The sequence below is a fragment of the Elaeis guineensis genome, chromosome 2 (assembly GCF_000442705.2).
Source record: "Elaeis guineensis isolate ETL-2024a chromosome 2, EG11, whole genome shotgun sequence".
Taxonomy (NCBI): Eukaryota; Viridiplantae; Streptophyta; class Magnoliopsida; order Arecales; family Arecaceae; genus Elaeis; species Elaeis guineensis.
Genome location: NC_025994.2, coordinates 121,512,354 through 121,533,206, shown reverse-complemented (window position 1 = coordinate 121,533,206; position 20,853 = coordinate 121,512,354). Strand labels below are relative to the sequence as shown.

Sequence of the window (20,853 nt, the reverse complement as noted above, 5' to 3'; positions counted from 1 at the left end):
TTTTTCTCCTTTTATCTGTTCTCTGATCATCTATTGACTTGGAGATTAGAGAATCTTCATCGAAAACACTTTTAATGAAGGACTTTTATTTGCAAGATCAATTTTCTTCATGTGATGCATCATCTGTCTCAGCAACCACCAGACCAATCTCGACACTGGCTCAGAGATTGGCAGTAACATCATCCATTTACCAAAGTCAAATAATTCATTCAAGTCAGATCGTCTACCAGCCCTGGGTTCACCCAACCTGACTTAAAGCTTTCAACAAGTTAGGTAGCCCACCAATCTCAGAACCAATTGGAAGCAGAGCATGAGAATAGCGTGTGATTTTTTGGCTCGGTCTTGTCGATTTTGAATCTGCAACAAAACCCCACCAAAGAAAAGATGCACGAAAACAGGCCATTCGTGGACACAGCTCCTAGAAATTTTTTTTTCTATTAATAATTAACCGATAGTTAGTACCAAGGGCATATCTGTTTAATTTTTGTCATTGCCACCAACGCTTGGAAAACGAGTGTTAACTATTGATTACATAATATGAGCGTCATTCCTTACCCAATCTTTGGCCAGAGAAGCAACTCTAGACCGATAAAAGGGCAGCAAGATTAGATCAGTACGAATAGTATGGGAGGGCATGGAGAAAAATAGATAGCAAACTCCAGCATATTCATTAATGGAGTGTAGGCAAGGTACAAAATACAACATACACTAGCACCATGGCTGGGAAAAGGTTGCCTCCAAAGATTACTGGGCTTTCGAAATCAATCCAGAAATAAAACCACTACTATTATCAAACTTGAACGGAACCATTAATGGCTTCCAAGAGAGGAAAAGAGCCCAGCACGCCTGAACCATCATCCAATTTGAGGTTCGATCTCTCTCGCACCTGGCAGATTCTTCCCCATGCCAAACTGGAGCCAATTAGGATAAGTTCTCGAGGGATTGACATCAGTTTCCTAGCTACCATGTTTCAAGAGAGTAAGGGACAGGAGAGAAGCTGTTCAATGGTTTAGTTACGAGTCCTGCAAAAGGGACAACAGACGAGGCGAAACTGCTACGGATCACTGATGGGGAGTATAATGTCTTGGTTCATCCTATTTTGGTGGAGGAGGTGCAGGATGTCCTTTGATCTCTTGAAGAGGACAAGGCTCCGGGTCTATATGGCTTCTCCCTATCTTTTTCCGTCGGTACCAAATGATTGTTGGGGAGGAGATGACTGACGCTATCCAGCTGGTTTATACATCTAGAGGAACCTTTATGTAGTGGAAAAGGATTTTGATCATCCTCATTTCGAAGAGGCTTGATGTGACTGCTTCGAGACATTTCAGACCGATCAATCTCTACACCACTCTTTACAAAATGTGTGTAAAGATCTTGATCGGATGGCTTCAGCCTGTGATCCTGCAACTCATCAATCAGGAGCAGGGAGCTTTTGTTAGCGGCCACAGCATCTCCGATAATATTCTACTTGCCCAAGAGTTTAAGCATGATTTGCAGTGGGCTCCTATTCGTCGGAGCTTGATGGATATCAAGCTGGACATGGACCATGCATACGATAGTATTAGTTGGCGCTTCCTGCGATGGTCACTCTGTGAGTTTGGCTTTTCTGACAGATGGATCGACTGGGCTATAGACTGCATGAAGGCCCCGAGCTTTTCTATTTTGGTCAAGGGCACTTCGACGGAGTTCTTTCACTCGACTGGTGGTCTTCGCCAGGGATGCCCCCTCTCTCCCTATCTGTTTATTTTATGTACTGATGCATTGTCTCGTGCACTCCAGACAACTATCTAGGGGGTGGAGCTCGAGCCCTACTGGCCCACCCTGAGATCGTAGCCCCTCTCCCACCTCCTGTTTGCTGATGACTACTTGCTTCTGGAATGTGCCTCAATCCAGAATGTGAGATGCTGAGCATCTGTGGTCGAGGTATACAGCCGTGCTTCGGGCCAGGTGGTGAACCTCCAAAAGTCGTCGATTGTGTTCAGCCCAAACATGAAGAGCCAGGTAAAGCAGGCGATTAAGATCAGACTAGAGATCCTGGAGTAGACTGGGACTTTGATCTACCTAGGGGTTCCCAGTATGGGTCGAAGGCTCCAACGAGCTAATTGCATGGCCTTAGAGTAACGGATCCAAGGCCGATTGGAGGGTTGGCAGACCAGCACCCTTTCTATGATGGGTAGGATCACCCTTGTCAGACATGTTCTTAGCTATATTCCAATCTATCTCTTGACGAACACCATTGTGCCGTGCTCTTACCTCAAGGGTCTGGAGCAGCTGTTTCGTGACTTTCTCTGGGGCTCTACGGAAGGGGGCCACGGACTTCATTTGCTCTCTTGGGAGGTGGTCTGCCAACCTATGCGGGATGGTGGATTGGGGATCCAGTCCTTCTTAGTTAGGAGGGAGGCCATAATTGTCAGGCATGCCACCAGATTCTCTCTCCAGCCTGACTGTCTATGGAGTCATGTGATGAGTGCCCGATATAGCTCTTGAGACTAGAGGGGCCCGACCGGTGCACTGTGCAGTTGTTCTTTCATTTGACGAGAGATTTGCATCCGAGCTCCAGCTGTTGTGTTCTACATCAGATGGCTGATTGGCGATGGGATGTCTGTCGAGGTGAGCCAGAATGCATGGATCTCCAACCTTCCAATCTTTTTCTGGTTGACTTTTGTTAGCACGGAGCTGGGCGTCGAGATAAGGGTCCGGGATTTGATTTCGAAGCACGATAGGGGCTAGAGAGTGGAGGATGTGGCCTGTCTGTTCGCAGAGCCACTTGCTGTAAGGATCCTTGCTACTCCTATCTCTGATCATCATGGTAGGGACACGAGGGTTTGGGGTCGATCATGCTACCCCAGGGTGATGATGAGGGAGCTTGTCATATGGTGTAGGTCTATTTCAGAAAGGAGGATCGACGCTGCATGGATTTGGAGGGTGCCAATCCATCCAAGAGTTCATCTATTTCTTTGGAAGGTGGTCTGGGATCGACTACCAATCCGGAGTCTTCTTCGAGGAAGGGACAGAGATTTTCACTGCTTGTCCGATCTATGGCTTGGAGGATGAGATGATGGAGCATGCTCTATTCCAGTGTTCGAGGGCTGACCTGATTTGGAAGATGGCTGGTGGCCAGTGATGGGAGGCTGATAGTGGCCCTTGGACTGATAAGTTTCTAGACATAATTCGCTGGCTTTCTATCGGCGATAGGAGAATGGCTTATATCGCCTATCAGATTTGACTATCTAGGAACAGTGTGGTGTTTCACTACCACATAAAGGAGTTATGGCAGTGCTTATGTGGCAGTGATTTTTGCTATCTAGGAACAGTATGGTCTTTTACTACCACAAAAAGGGGCTATGGCAGCATTTTTGCGACAACGGTTTAAAAAATTGCTTCCATAGAACCTACCGTAACGGTTATTCGTAACCACTGTAGTAGGTCAGAACTACGACAGTGATTGTGCAACTGCTGCTATAGATCTACAGAAGCGGTTTGTCAATCGCTGCCATAAACCACGACAGCGATTGGCATGGAACCACGACAGCGATTGGTACGGATACAGCAGTAGTTGTGCAACCACTGCTGTAAGTTATGACAGTAATTTTTTTACTACCACTGTCATGGTCCTTTCCTATAGTTACTAACCATCCAACCGCTTAAATTTATCATTTTTTATCTGATAGATGCAATTCAAAATATAATTACTCAAACTAAAACTTGCAAGAATAAAAAATTTCACATAAAATTCAATAATAATATAGAAATATGTCTGAAATACTTAAATTATATTACTGATCAAATTGTATTGTAATATTTTTTAAATAAAAATAAAATACATCAAAAATTTTCTAAATCAAAATCCTCCTTTCCAAGCATCTCATCATCATCGGAAGGGGTTGAAGCAAGACTGAGAGGGGTTGTAGCAGGAGCTATAGGGGTTGGAGCTGGAGGGGTTGGAGCTGAAATGCTAGCCAATATATCCTAAATGCTCAAAAAATCAACTCTAAGATGAGCAGAGAGCTGTGTCACTATTGCGGACATGACGCTCTATAGCTGAGATGCACGCTCCTGCGCCTGAGCTGCCTGTATCAAGGCCACGTCAAGCTGCTCCCGATTGACGACTCTGAAAGCGTGTGAGGAGATGCTCGCTTCAGATCAGTAGCTCATCGACGTATGTTCTGATCTACAATGAATCCTCCCAGAGTGCTCAGGTCCTAAGACCTGAGACAGATGGTCATGGGAGACAGAGATATTTGGGCCCTCGCTTGCAAGCATATCTAACTGCTTCTGTAATTATAAATTAAAATAAAATCTTATAAAAAATGCTATAATGCTAATCATACTTCAGTTATTACTTGCAAAAAATCTTTCGATCGCAGTGTTCATCAGCCTGCCCTTCTTGTCCATACGACTCGATCGGAATATGGTGCTATGACCGGGCATCACCCCCTCTCTCGTCAGCTATAACAATTATTCAGCTTCTTAAAAATGTATGAAAAAATAATAATTCAATAACTTATAAACTAAAAGGTCAAAATTCATTATCTCTCTATGCACATGACTGACCATAGACTCACGATTAAGAGTGTGCGTGCAATCTCGAGCCGTCTGATTCTTTCGGTTATGACGAGATATAGTCTCAAAAGTATTTAAATCACATAAGTTAAAATCAAATATAATTGTCAGTGTAATGAAAAATTCATAAGTTACAAATTAAACCTGAAAGTCCTAGCTTCTCCAATGCTTGACCATCTCCTCCCACTGACTCGGGAGACAGTCCTGAATCTAAGGAACAAGCTCCTCCTCAATATCTCTATGGTGCTCTAGCCACCTTTTATGGAACTTAATCTTGTAGTTCTAGTACAACTCTCTAATCTTCTGTATTCGAGCATCTCGAGCCCTCTCATGATCTGAGAAGTCATAGCTCCTCTGTACAAAGTTATCAAAAGTCAGTTATGAAATTATTCTAATCAAACATAATGTAAACATATCACATGCATATATATAATTAAGATACACTTATCCAAATCTCCTACCATACCCAATCCTTGACCCGAGGGTCCATCAATCACCAGTCTATGGGTAGTACGGGGATGATGTCAGACCGCCTCACAAACACTTTGAAAAAAGAATGTATCTCCTGCACGGTCTCCCCTATTGGCCTCTCCTCCTGATCATACTCCACTATGACCTGATGCTGGCAGTTCTACACATACGGTATGCGTGTGGGACTGTGAAATGTCCTACTGGATGATGCATCTGCAATGAAAATATATTACGAATATATAAGTATGCAATAATTATAAAAAAATAAATAAATAAATTATTGACACAATGAAAATCTACTTTCATTGGGATCATACGACGTAGATGCCAGTGGAGCTAGATCGGTAGGTGGAGTATATGCCGGAGATGTAGCTACCGGTGGAGGCTCAAATATATTGGTGGGAGGAAGATGTGCTTGCGAAGCCAAAGCCGAAGTTGATGCATTGGGAGGAGTATGTGCCTCCTAAATCGATGCGGATGCGGAGGTGGATGCGGAGGCAGAGCTCCGCATAGCCCACCGAGCGGTGGGGGTGAAAGCTAGATGATGTTTCGATGCCATCGTGACTTGTAATATTAATGAATATTAACAAATATAACATGTTGGTGAACAATAATATTAGTAGAGCATAAATAAATAAAAACTAATATTTATACTAGGATGTTGACTTATTGGCATCTGCAATATGGACATCACCATCGCTCCTGATAAATGTATTTGAGATCTCGACAACACTAGGTAAGTTTTGTCCTAGAGGAACATTTTGTATGGATGGTCCAATAACGTCATCAACCTCGATATCATCAAAGATTTATCTAGACGCCATTCTCACAACAACATCTCATTGAAGCTCCAAGGGATCACTAATATAGAAGACTTGATTAGCTTGAGAGACAAGTATATACGATTTTTCAGTGCGGAGATGGTGTTGCATATTGACGAGAGTAAAATTGTACTCATCAGTCTTCATCTCTTACTGAGATAAGGTGTCAAACTAATCGTATTTCATCAATGCAACTCTCCCTTTAGAATAGTAGTCCAAAATGACTATCTTCTCCACAATCTCATAATAGTTCAGATCCTCCGTACGAGGCTGGAATCCCTTGAGCTAGCATAGCATTTAGTAGTGGTGCTCAACATCACGCCACTATTTCATATTGCCATGTTTTGGGCTCGACTGTGAATATTGAACCTGTAGCCGTAGATGACGAGCTGTTTGTACTCACGCATGGTATGATTAGATCCCATTGATAGAGCATACACTTTATGGCTTACATCACCGAGTGATAATCTCCACACTTAAGAATATGACACCTAATTTGTAAATATGTTTAAACAGGATGTACAAAGTAGAAATATATACTCGCTTACATGATCTTTGAACCACCCAGAAAACTCTTTGCTATGCATTTTCTTCTTTTTCTGCATGCTTAGAGCATCGTATTTTACTCTTATGACCTCTTTGTGTTTGCTACATAAGGAATAAATTTAGAGTTACTAGTGCAATAGGATTAAGAGCTCAAGCTTCACCATCTTTTCACACTCGGGATACAAAGGAACATTAGCATCCTCCATCAACTTACGGACCTTCTCCACATCCTCACTGTTTGTCATTCCACCAACCACTGGATCAAGCATGGCACAGATGTATCGTCATTGTGGCCAACAAATGAAAAGATATCACGAACTATTTGTTCCACTCCCCCATCATGTTGATCATCTCTTTGCGGCCTACCCTCACAATGTTGATCCCAACAAATTTTATAACCGGATTTAAAGCCTTAAATAGTGAGGTGATTATTTACATCTTGATGAGGTAGCCAAGGCCCACCTATATACTTCTTACAAGGGGAGTGCAAGAGGAAAAGGGGCAGCGACGGGGGCAGCACTAGAGGGAGGGTGCGGCGGCCAAAGGGGGCCGAGGTCGAGGGAGGGGGGTGGCGCTAGAGGGAGGGAGGCAGTGGCCAACGGGGGTCGGGGTCGAGGCCAAGGGAGGGGGTGGTGCTAGTGGCAGGGGGTGGCACTAGAGGGAGGATAGCAGTGGCCGAGGCCGAGGGAGGTGGGGTGCAGGGCCAAAAGAGACCGGGGCCGAGGGAGGGGAGCAGCGCTAGAGGGAGGAGGGTGGTAGCTAAAGAGGGCCGGAGCCTAGGGGGCTGGAGCCGGTGGCGGTGCTAGACAGAGGGGGCAGCGATGGACGGGCTGGCAGTGGGGGGGTTAGGGTTCGGGTAGAGAAGAGAGAGAGAGAAAAGCGTGAAATGAAGAAGACAGGATACAAGGGGAAAAAATTTTCAAATCTATGGCAGCGGTTTTTAAAACCGCTGCTATAGGTCAACGGTAGTAGTTCTTAACTGGTACAATAGATATTTAATAATGATTGTGGCAACCGCTGCTATAGACCTATGGCAGCGGTTTTAAAAACCACTGCAATATACCTATAGCAGTGGTTATTACTCAACCGCTGCTATGGAGTCTAAATATAATTTTTTTTATATTTTTTTTTGAATATAACATAAATTTAGAATTTAAAGTCTATCTTTATTGTTGATTATCTAAATAATTATTGTTAGATTGTCATGATAAAAGACCGCATCGATTCGATAGTCCTAGCTATGTCGATCAGTAAAATTTGATTTCGATGGTCACGAACGACCGCATAATAATTTGATAGATAGAGACTTCCAATGGATCTAAAAATTTACAATACTGATCTCGATGATATTTGTAGCATATTATCAAAATTTTACTTCAATCAGACATCATTATAATGGACAATTTAGCACGCGATAATTTTGACCGTTAAATAAAAAATGAGTGATCAAAAAGCTAAACTATGTTTGATTAAGATGATTTTTTAGATAAATGATCTTTACTATCACTTTAATCATTTGAATGATGGTGATCATAAAATCAAAATTATGTGTATATTAACCATCGAAGAATGGATACTAAAGTTGCAAGAGAAGGAGCTAACTCGTATTTGTTTCGATTGAGGAATGGATACTGAAGTTGCAAGAAAAGAATGAGCTCATATTTGAAGGATAAGATTTATTTGATTCTTGACTAATAATTATTAAAGTGGCACTTTTTAGATTTTGATTAATATTTTGTGCAACTTCAGTATCCATTCTTCGATCGAAACAAATACGAACTAACTCCTCTCGCAACTTCAGTATCCATTCTTTGATGGTTCATATACATGAAATTCATATTTTATGATGACCACCATTCAAATGATTAAAATAGTAGCAAAGATTATTTATCTAAAAAATCATCTTAATCGGATGCAGTTTGGCTTTTTGATCGCTCATTTTTTATTTAATGATCAAAATCATTATATACTAAATTGATCATGATAATAATGTCTGATTGAAGTAAAATTTTGATAGTACACTATAAATATCATCGAGATCATCATTGCAAATTTTTGGATCCATCGATGATCTTTATTTATCAAATTATTATATGATCGTTCGTGATCGTTGAAATCGAATTTTATTGATCGACATTGCTAAGGTTATTGGATCGAGGTGGTCTTTTATTATGACACTTTAACAATAATTATTTATATAATGAATGATGAAGATAAATTTTAAATTTTAAATTTATACTATATTCAGAGAAAAATATAAAAAAATTTATATTCTATCTATATAGCAGCGGTTAAACAAAACCGCTCCTATAGGTCTATTGTAGTAGTTATTTATAACCGCTACCATTAATTTGAGATATAACTGTGATTACACATAACCACTGCAATAGGTCAAACCTATAGCAGTGGTTGATTAATCACTGCTATATATCAGACGTATGGCCGTGGTTATGTGAAATCGCTGTCATTGGTTTTGATCTATGGCAACGATTATGTAATAACTATTGCTATATGCAATCTGTGGCAACAGTTACGAATAACTGCTGCTATAGGTCAAAATTATGGCAGCGGTTATGTATAACTACTGCTGTAGATTCTATGGTAGTGGTTTTCAAACCGCTACAGTTGTAAACGCTGCCACAGGCCCTTTCTGTAGTAGTACCGGCAGGCCTCCGCTGTCATTTGCCATCCGACTGTCGGTCGGCAGTCGGTCGGTCATTTTGTTCAGTCAAAAGATACGGCCATGGTAGCGATTGTTATAACTGTTGTTATAGCTTTTAGCTACGACAGCAGTTTTGAAACCACTGCAGTAGCTAAAAAAATTGCTGCCATAGCTTATTTATGGTAGCGGTTGATATAACTGCTACTATAAGTAAAAAATCACAATCGTAGGCCAACAGCAGTAACTGCAATGGCAACAGTTGGACAACCACTATTGTAGGCAACGGCAGCGATTTTAAACTGCTACCATAGGCCATTTTTATAATAGAATTTGATGCTGAGGTGGTGCGGCTCACGGGTGCTTGAGAGAGTCTGCTGTCTCACTAGCGAGTACAGTCATTTTGATACTGCTGTCCAGTTCCTTAACTCCCCGAGCTCTTGGGACTTCCTTGCTGCATGTGCAGTGACCCGCCAGGTACTTCTAATATCTTTGGAGCCCCCACCCTCGAGATTTGTCAAAGTTAACTTCGACGGCAATGTTAAATATGGTAGGGGTGGTGTAGGCTTCGTCATTCGTAGTTCGGACTCCAAGTTGTTAGCTGCCACGGGGTATCCTCTGATTGAGTCATCGGTCCCGGGTGCTGAGTTTTATGCTGCCTGACAGGCATCGCCTATGCTTATCACAAGCTGCGGGCGGTGAGGATTTTTATCGAAGGTGACTCGGCTACTATCATCGATTGGATCCGGTCCGAGTTGAGGCATCAGATGGTACATTCTCTTCTTCATGACATCTGGACTTTTCTTGGTGGTCTCTCTACATCGATCATTCAGTATGTCCATAGAGAGACGAACAGTGCTACGGATTCGATGGCATCCTTCGTCACGAACTATTTTGGATGATGAACTTAGCGTCAGGGTGATAAATGTTCTAGATCTTTGTGCGATTTTTTATATATTGATCATTTAGACTGTTTTCATTCCAAATTGATTTAATCGTATATTTGTATCAAAAAAAAAAAAAAAAAGAAAAAGAAGAAAAAAAAAAGAAGAAGAAGAAGGCGAGGTGAAACAAGCCGTTTCCATCCAACGGGATAGAGCAATGGGGCATATCTCATATCTGTCATGCATGGTTGAGAAATTGGTACATAGATGTGACAGAGAGCACACCATTTAATGAGAGAGAGGACATGAGTCGAGTAGTGAGTTCTTCCAAGATTTTCTTTTTTTTAATACCAAGGGTGGTAAGAATTTTTTTTTCTTTTTTGATAATCGGAGCAAGCCATACTTTATTAAAACATAAAGTCAAATTCGAATACAAGAAGAAGAATAAATCAATAAAATAATAATAATAATAATAATAAATAAAAATATAAAAAATCTATAAAAAAAGGTAGATAAATTATAATCTAATAAATTAGAATCGAAAATACGGTAAAGCAAGCAAGAAGGAATCCATTTTTTTATTAGATGAGATTTACCATGACGAGAGAATGAAGCATCCTAAATATATTTTATATATTTTTTATCAAAAAAAATATTTTACATAAGCAATAGGAAGGAGTCGCCCGCTCCATTCCATCACATCTCGTTTACGGTACATGCCATCGAGAACTATTGCAAGTTACTCCAAAACGAGACTTGACGGACATCTTAACTGGGACTAGCAGGGACCTGTAGGGTACTTGAACCTGTTTTGGTTCTGAATTAAAGATTAGCCGAAGCGATTAATTAGATGAACTATTGGCCATACTGGAGGCTTAATATTGTTTCCCATATCCAATATATATATATATATATATATATATATATATATATATATATATATATATATATATATATATATATATATATATCTACACACATACATACATACACACGTACAGACATGTATACACATATCTGTACATAATAAATATAGGATCATTGAACTTCATTTATAAAAAATTAAAATCAAAATAGCAAAATCACTTTTTATGTTAGACTCAAATAGATAATTTTTTTCACTGAATCACATCCATTCATGATGGGATGGATGATTACAAACCCATCTCTTGATAATTAAGACCATGGCAATATTTATATGAAGTCATAAAAGGGAGTACTTTTTTTTTTTGTTAATTTAAGAAAGTTAAAAAAAAAAAAAAGAGAGAGATTACCCAGGCAAGAGAAGAAATAAGACTTTCTCAAAACAAAGACGTGTTTATACGACCACTCCAAGTCACGGAGAAGAATAAGCTAGGTTTGAGACACAACCATATAAACATTTAAAATTTTTACTTCTAATTTTTATGCATTTTTATGTTTTTTTTATATGCATGCTTATTTATTATTTTTTTATCGAGAAGGAAGAAGGGGAAGATGGCTTTACCACAGCCTAGCAGCCAAGGTGTCAAACTTTTTTTTATCTCTACTTTACTTTTTGCATTTTTAAATTTATTATCATAATTTTTATTGTTAAATGTTATACGATCCATGTTGTTTATTGAATTATTTAGTCCCACCATTTGTTGATATATTATCACTACTTTGTAAGCCAATGAACTATTATTTTGAAAATTGCTGATTTTTTAACACACATGTGTAGGTCATTCTTTCTCCGTTATAGGACACCGTGGATAAATTTGGTATGTCACTAAGATGCCTTAAGCATTCATCGTTATGCCTATCATATATATATATATATATATATATATATATATATATCCGAATTTAACATGACAGCTTTAAGCACGTGGTATCAAGCTTTGTGAGCATTTTGCTGCGGAATTAGTGTTGGAAGTGATATTTCTTCTATTGTTAAAGAAAAAGGCCTATTCTTGGGAAGTATATGTATGTATTTTAGTGTCTAGTTATGAAAAAGGTGCAGAGATAAGTGGAGTGAGTAGTCATATCTCTGCATATTGAACTTTACAATAGTTTGGATTTTATCATAAAGACTACATTGGGGTTTCACTTTTTTGGGCATTTATGGAATGGATAAGAACAGAATGATAATTGAAAGAAATAGGAAGAATCCACAGTATAAGATTGTTCCACCATTTTGGTCGAATAGACTTGTATCATTAAGGGGATCTCTCCGCACAGCATATGTCCCCCTTTCTTTGGTATTTGGCAAAAAATTCAGAGGATACCCTCCATGTAGGAGATCCTCTCCCACTTGTTCTACAGTTAAATGGAACCTTTAAGCATGCCATTGTATTTGTCATGTGATTTTGATGCCTTAAGCAAACGCTACTATGTCTATAATGTATGCGCCAAACTTGGCAAGGTGTGCAAGACGTTGCAGAATCGTAGCCATTCGTGATATTGGGCTCTACATAGTTTGTCATTTCAAATCATGAAACATGAAGGCCCATTTGTTCGCAGACTAACTTACCGTTGCATCCTTTACCGACCCATTTGTTTATTTTGTTTTATTTTCAAAAGTTGGAGAATAATAAACTAGGCTGGATAACATCTTTTTTGAAGCTCTATTTTTTACAAATAAATTGTATGGACAATCTCGAAAGCTTTTGAGCAGTGCTTCGAGTGAAGATAAAGGCCAGGAGTAGCGGAAGTCTTGTGCCATCAAACAATAGTTTTTTTTTTTTAATAATCTTTTTTAATAAAATATTTTTAAAATATCATAGTTGATAAATTATTTTTGAAATTACCATTCAGAGGTCACGTATGATAAATTCGTGAGTTCAACATATGAATTTTGAGGCCACGTGGGATAAATTCGTGGATTTAATCTATGAATTTTGAGTCTATGTGGAGATGTAGTACGAATTTTGATATTTAAATTCATGGATTAAAGCCACGAATTTACGATGAATTCGTGAATTCAATTTATGAATTCAAAAATTTATGACTTCAACCCATGAATTAATTTTTTTAATTTAAAATTAAGAGTTCATGGCCCAAAACCATGTTTTCATCACCCTACCCCACCCCGGCCTTTTCTGCGCCCATCTCTTTTGACCGTCCGATCCCCCCTCCTCCATCCCATCCCACGCTGCTCTCCTCACCTCTGACATTCCGATCGCGTCCGCATCAACCACCCCCACCCCCCTCTACAGTCTCCACCCACCCTCAAATCCTACCCCTATTCCTCTCAATTTAGATTGATATTAATATTGTCAGAATCAATCGAACCGGAAACTGATCGGCTAACCAGCCCCTAATATATCCCTTAAATTGGATTGGTCAAAAACGTATCAAAATCGGATGAGTCGTATTGAATCGTATGATCCGTTTAAATTGAACAAATCATAAAAATTTTATATCTGAGCTGATTATTTGGACATAGATATTTGAACCTAAAAGGCTAAATTACCAAGTGGGTCACCGAGAGACGCTTGGGCCGCTTATTTGTTGATTTACAAGGGCCCACGGCTGCTTATTGGGCCCTCTAGGCTGCATGAGGTGGTCTGGTTCTTAACCACAACCATGCCGTCAAAATGAAACCTCGAGTCTATGAGGCAAGAAATTATTGCAAAGACCAGGTCCAAGTGGACCAGGGTAAATAGTGGAGCATATATATGCGGTGGATAACGCGCAATCGGAAATTTATGGGGCAATGCGGCGTGTTATCCACCGTGTGATTTGATGTGGTTCATTGGGCCTGCTCTAAGTAATAATTGGACCTGTGAGAGGTTGTCACAGCCCATAATCGGCCCATGCTCCCGTGAGCAACAATTTCTTTTTTTCTTTTTTGTTGGTACGGCTATCTTTTAAAAAAAATGCTAAATAGATCCAATCAGTCATATCAATCAAAAAAGATCCCGAAGATGCGCTGGCAGAGCACGAGTGGACTAAGTCCTCCCTAAAATCCAAGGCCGGTGCCCCAAGATTCGGTATTTCCCCTTCTTATATCACCGCCCTTCTCTTTTTTTGGCAAGTGACGCCCTCCTTTACCTTCTTAACCACTCCTGATGGCCTCCTCCACCTCTCATCCATTGATTCCACTCCCTCTCCTCCTCGCTCTCCTCTTTCTTTCAAACGCCGACCCGACCACCACCTGCTACACCTCCATCTTTAGCTTCGGGGACTCCATTACCGACACCGGAAATTTTCTCAACTACACCAACTGTGGCCCAGAAGCCCGGCTTCCGTATGGCAAGACTTACTTCCATCATCCCACCGGGCGGTTCTCTGACGGGCGAATTATCATCGACTTTATTGGTGCCTAATTCTCGTCCTTTTCTTTGTTTCCTCCGTTCCGATAGCCTGTAGTCGTTACTCTTTGGTCAACATGTGTTTGTTATGATGAGCGACGAGTGATGGTGATGGTGGTGGGTGCAGCACAAGCCATCGGAGTCCCACTCGTGCCACCGTATCTGGCAGGACCCGGCGATCATGGCTTCCGGCGTGGGGCGAACTTTGCCGTGGGAGGGGCGACTGCGCTGGAGAACGACTACTTCAGGGCTAGGGGTCTAAATGTTAATTGGACCGAGTACTCGTTGGGGACTCAGATCGAGTGGTTCAAGCAACTGCTGCCTTCGCTCTGCTCCTCCGATTCAGGTAAACCCTCTAAATCCTGAGTACTGATGTTCAACCCGGAATAGATGGATCTGAGGGGCAAGAACATGTTGAGGTCAACGGGTTCACGTCTTACTTTTTAGTTGAAGTTTGACCGGCAGATCGTTGGATTTGCTTCGGCCTCCGCCTTTTATTTGCCGGAACTTCTTCAACAATTTTTTTTTTTTTAATTCAGAGACAAGGAGGAAGCAAAATGTTTCCCCCAATTTTATTCAATGAAAAAAATTTACAATACAGGATGATAGAGAAAAAGTGCCCCAATTCATATTAGGCAACACTCATAACCCACAATCGACAAGCTCCCGTAGCATTTCAAAACGAGCGGTAGCTCCTACAAAATCCAAACAAAACGAAATATGGGAGGAAAAAAAAAACAGAGGAGCCTCAAACAAGGGCTTAATGGCTCTCGTTGAAATTCCCATTGTAAATGTTCTCCCAGATGGTGAATTTTAGAAGGGCCTTAAAACAGCATAGAGTTGATGGGAGGTGAAAGAATCGTGATGAGTTCCATTCCAAACATATGTGCCAATAGAGCGCCATAGTGAAGTGGTCCCATCCTCTCCTCAATTCCTTTTTGATTCTTTTTTTCTCCAAGCAATCCAAAGGTCGCGAATGTCTCTTGGCCAGCCATGACCTTGTTGCAAAGAGACACTTGACCAAGAGATGAGAAATTGCTTCAGATTATCTTTCAAGGCCATCACTTCACGAGCACTAAGATTATCTTTCAAGGCCAACCACATAATCACTTCGATTTTGATTTGTACTTTCGCTTTCGAGATAGCTTTATGAAAAGGCCAGAGGACCCTACCTCTATCCATGAATTTGTTGAAGGAACTAACCACGAGATTTTCATTGTTTGTAAGCTTCCACGCATTTGAAGAAGAGTCGCATGCGAAAGATGCTCCATTACAGAGGCCCATAAAGGTGGATGCACCATTTTTGTCTTTTTCATTTCCAAAAGAAAACAACTCACCAAACAGAGAGGCAAGCAAAAGGGGCAGGGTCCGACCATTGGTCCGCCTAAAGTCTCATGTTATCTCCATCCCCCATCTTGAAAGATGTGCAATTCCAAAATGCCTACAAATCTCTACCGATATCCCTCCACATAGATAAAACCTTCACAAAAGTCCTCCTCACTCGGAATCCCAAACTTTCTTCTACTGTAATAAGCATTCATGATTTGCCTGCACCAGCGTGCTTCTGATCCTTTGATTAGCTTCTACATCTACTTTTCTAGCAAAGCGAGGCTCATATCTGAAATATTCTGGATGCCAAGTCCCCACCTTCTTTCTTGTAATGGCATACATTATCACAATTTACAAGACTGTGAAAGCCACTAATATTTTCTTTCCCTTTTTATAAGAAGGCTTTTCTTAGTGGGTCTATTCTGTTTCCTGCTCAACGTGGAAGTTTAAATACAGACGTGAAGTATGAAGGTAAAGCAGCTAACATTGAATTAATAGGGTGAATCTATCTTTAGAACTTAGGACCATTTAGTTGGAGATAATCTAGTATGAAGAAAATGAATCTCATGTCAAATTATCACGATTGGTATGAAAAATGAAAGAAAGAGATGGTAAAAAAATCGATGGTCTCCATATTTATTTTTCGAAAAAGGAAGGTAAAATAAATACAATAGAAACATAGTATTTGATAACTTTTCAAGTGATAGTAATTCATATTTAATAAAAATATTCTCAATAAAACTGCGTATGTAATCATTAAATTTATTCTGATATCTTTTTAAAATTATTCAATAAAAAATTTTTGTAAAAAAAATTAAAAAAAAGATGATATTATAGAAAGGACTATGTGATTATAGTCATTATATTAAAATTGATAGAGATGACAATATAAATATGATATTAAAAAATTATTTTATATTGAAGGATATATTTGTAAATTTTATCATATTCTCATATAGAATTAACTCCAATCAAATATTGTAATTTTTTTCAATATCATTTTTCGGAGTAATTTTTTTCACCCACTAAATGTGATAAAAATTATTTTTCTCTATAATCATATTTTTAAATAAATATTTTTTAAGAATCGTTAGATTATCTCATGATCTGTGATCTGACACATCCCAATCAAACGAAGAAGTTTATCCTTCTACGAAGCAAGTTCGCCACCCATTTTTTCTGTAAGCGGTATCCAACAATTTTTGGCAGCTTTTTATTACTAAGTGGCAGACAAATATAGCTGAAAAGAAATGACTCTCTTCTAGACTTCAGCCATGTGGTGAATGACTTGGGTTCCTCCTTGTTGGTATTAATGCACATCATTGAGCTCTTATGGAAATTTATCCTCAGTCCTAAAGCTTTGTCAAAACCCAATAAGACTGCTTTTACTACCACGATGCTTTCCTCCTCACTTGGCAAAGTGGAGGCTTCTTAAATTTGAAAAGCACAGGTTAGATCCGGTTAATATCTTAATGAGACCAGTGTCCCGCAAGATTCAGAATTCTAGCTAAGACATCTGTAACAAATATGAAAAGATATTAAGAGAGAGGATCCTCTTGTCTCAGTTCTTATTTACAATTTAAATGGATAATGCCCCTCCCTCCATCGTCCATCTAGGAAGGGGTAAATGGAAGAATTTATTGGTAACTGCTCTAATACGAACTTCATGAATTTTTAAACCCCCGAATGACATACTATTTGCAAGGGGGATGGAGCATCCAAAGCATATCGCATATATATATCTTTGTCGTGGATACTGTTTATAGATTCCAATTATGTTGCTTAAAAAAGCAAATTATTCACTTGTATTTCTTGTTCACATGATAGAATGCCAAGGACTCTTTAGCAGCTCGCTTTTCTTCATGGGAGAGATTGGAGGCAATGATTACAACGAGCCGTTAATTCAAGGAAGAACAGTGGACGAGATTCGGACCTTTGTTCCCGATGTCATCTCTGTCATTTCCTCGACACTAAAGGTAGGCTTGTTTCTCTCTTAATCTTAAACTTTTACCACTACAATCCATATTTTTATGGAATCTGGTGGTGCCGTAGTGGTGCTTTCTAAGCTCTCTGTTCTTTTAGGAATGCTTGCTAATCTCTCTTTACCAAGGTTCTTCATTTTGATTGCTAGGTCTTGATCGAACTTGGGGCGAAGACATTGGTGGTTCCAGGTAACTTTGCCATTGGATGTGTCCCACTATATTTGATGCTTTTCCAAAGCCCAGCATCAGAATATTACGACCCACAAACGGGTTGTATCAAATGGCTGAATGAGTTCTCAGAGTATCACAATCGGCTACTCCTGGATGAACTAGACAAGCTTCGACATCTTTATCCAAATGCCACCATCATCTATGCCGACTATTACAAAGCGTTGTTGAGCATCTACCGATCTCCACGTGAATTTGGTGAGTTTTTTTTTTTTTTTTGTATGGGCATTTTTAGCATCTTCTTCGCCCTATGTGGAATGATGAGTCTAGAAAAGAAGGTGCTTTTATAATTTAAAATAAAATTATATTTTTTAAAAACATTAAATATTTTTAAAATCAAATATTTGGTAATATAATTTAAGAAGTACTTTTACTATAAGAATAAGACGAGTCAAAAAAAATTCAGTTTTCTTTTTCTATATTAGGCATAATAAAATTATATTCTCTAAAAACATTAAACATTTTTAAAATAAAATATTTGGTAATATAATTTAAAAAGTATTTTTACTATAAGAATAATTCAAGTCAAAAAAAATCAGTTTTCTTTTTCTATATTAGGAATTATACCAAACGCAACTTAAATCTTTATGAATTCATTATAGCATCATAAACCATGATTGGTTTAACCTTCAAATTTCAAATACTTCATATACTTTGAATAAGCTTAAATCAATGATTGAGACCGAAAAAGATGCCTACTAATGCTTGCCTTAAGCTAAACCTTCTTTTTTGTGCCCCTAATGATATGAGATGACAGCCTTCATGTGTTGTACTGCAGCCTCTTTTGCTTTCGAGGCCGTGGTATTGTTAGCTATAAAATAGTATCAATTGCCTGTTCCAGGATCTAGTAGCTTGTCTTTGAAGCTCGTAGTTTGATTAAAAGTGATTGAGGGTGACTGCAGGATTTGAGAAACCTTTTGATGCCTGCTGTGGAGGGGGCGGTCCCAATAATTCTGCTGTACCGTGCGGAGATCCAGGTTTTACAGTCTGCAGCGATCCATCAAAGTACGTTAGCTGGGACGGATTGCACCTAACAGAGGCGGCTTACAGGGAAATTGCTCTTGGGTTATTACAAGGATCATACACCACTCCTTCCATGAACCAGGTATGCCCGCACATAGAGCAGTATGCTTCTAATCTCCGGAACGCTTCTAGCCGACCACCTGTGCAAACATACAGTGCTGTTCTTTAGTGAAAATAATAACAACAATAGCAAAATAATGATAATAAATAAATGTAGTTGAATTAAAAAAAAAAAATGTAGCACTGTTTTCCTAAAAAAGTAGAGAAAACGATGCCCTATATGTACTGTGGCCATAGGGGGATGTTCTCACACCTCAAATATTATTTGTGTGCCATTCACATCCCACAAACTTGGGAATTCCATTGTTTGCCACAGTACAGATGTTGTGGTATTTTATGGAGAACAATGTACACTGTTTGACATTAATTATTTGGGTGATGTTTTCTCTTATTATTATTCTTTATAAATGTGAAAGATTGTCGGAAAGAACGGATCTCAACAGCTTGGCAAGGAAAATGTCTCATTTTTGCATCAGGGTGGTGACACTTCAACTACGCTGTTTAAACAAGTGTCTAATTACTCTAATAAGCAGTACGAGCTTGTGACTTGACTGGAATATTATCATTTTTTTTCACCTACTAGTTTATTTAGGTGGAAAAAAAAAAAATTTTCTCCGTATTGTTTGTTAGGAGCAGCATATTTTAGAGGGAGCACTGTTTTGGGAGCACTGTTTTGCATGTTGTTATCATCGAATCCCGACAAATGGATGGATGACAATTAATAGAATGAGCAAATCACTTGATATGGCTATATCACCCTCATCTCGATTGGAGGACTTCTGAGGTCGGTTTTCAATCTCAGCCGACCTGATCTCCACCGAAGATGAGGAGTCCGGCCCAAAATGATTAACCATTAATTCGATGAGTTAGATTATAAGATATTTATAATCATATTAGAAAAGACCAGTTTGACAACCAGATAATAATTTGTCCACCCCACATCTAAAATATGAAGCATAATATTTGCTAGTGCGATTTGCATTCATCTTTTGATAACGACGGCTATCCTTTGTGAGAAAGATCACTATTCTTCCTCTATAAATAGGAAGAAGGAAGAAACTGTAGATAAATCTATAGTCCATATCAAAAAATTTCTCTCATTTTTTTTCTCTTTACCTGTTCTCTGATCATTTACTAATTTGAATTTACTAATTTGAATGTTGGAGGATTCCTATCGAAAATACTTTCAATCAAGATTTTTTATTTGCAAGATCAATTTTATTCATGTGATGCACCATCTGTTTCAGCTTACAACCACCCGACCAATCTCGACACTGGCTCAGAGATCAGCAGTAACATCATCCATTTTTCAAAGTCAAATAATTCATTCAAGTCAGATCGTCTACCAACCCTGGGTCACCCAGCCTGACTTAAAGCTTTCAACAAGTTAGGTAGCCCACCAATCTCAGAACCAATTGGAAGCAGAGCATGAGAATAGCGTGTGATTTTGTTGATATGGGGGGGGGGGGGGGGGGGCGGGGTGTTGGGGGTGGCGGGGGGTGTGCATAGCAGCCCCAAAAGAAAACAAAATAAGAAAATTAACCTCTACGAAACCGGATACCACCCAACCTGACGTAAAGCTTTCAACAAGTTAGGTAGCCCACCAATCTCAGAACCAATTGGAAGCAGAGCATGAGAATAGCGTGTGATTTTTTTTTTTTTTTTTTTGTTAATGTTGGGGGGTGGGGGGGGGGGGGGGGGGGGGGCGCATAGCAGCCCAAAAAAAAAAAAAAAAAAACAAAATAAGAAAATTAACCTCTACGAAACGGGATACCAGCCAAATCAACAAAAACAAGCAACGCAGAGGGAAGCAAAAAAATTATTTGATGGATATCTGGTCAGACATCCATCCAACAAGTGGTATCAAAGTAAGGTGGTACAAGGACGCAGATTGTAGCAATAGTGAGCAAGACTGAAGATGGAGAAGACAGAAACAATCAAGATGAAGATCAACAAGTTTAATGGAAAGAGCAATTTCTCCTTGTGGCAGGCAAGGATGAAAGACGTGCT

At 39.4% G+C, this 20,853-nt stretch overlaps 1 protein-coding gene across 1 annotated transcript; it reads left to right on the top strand.

The window, feature by feature from the left end:
• The first annotated feature begins 13,937 nt into the window (after positions 1–13,937).
• On the top strand, positions 13,938–18,996 carry LOC105038495 (GDSL esterase/lipase At1g28570-like). Its single transcript, XM_073253090.1, has 5 exons — positions 13,938–14,228; positions 14,349–14,567; positions 17,378–17,526; positions 17,682–17,958; positions 18,663–18,996. The coding sequence occupies exons 1-5, from the start codon at positions 13,979–13,981 to the stop codon at positions 18,950–18,952; spliced, it is 1,185 nt and encodes a 394-aa protein (XP_073109191.1). The 5' UTR covers positions 13,938–13,978; the 3' UTR covers positions 18,953–18,996.
• Positions 18,997–20,853: the final 1,857 nt, after the last annotated feature.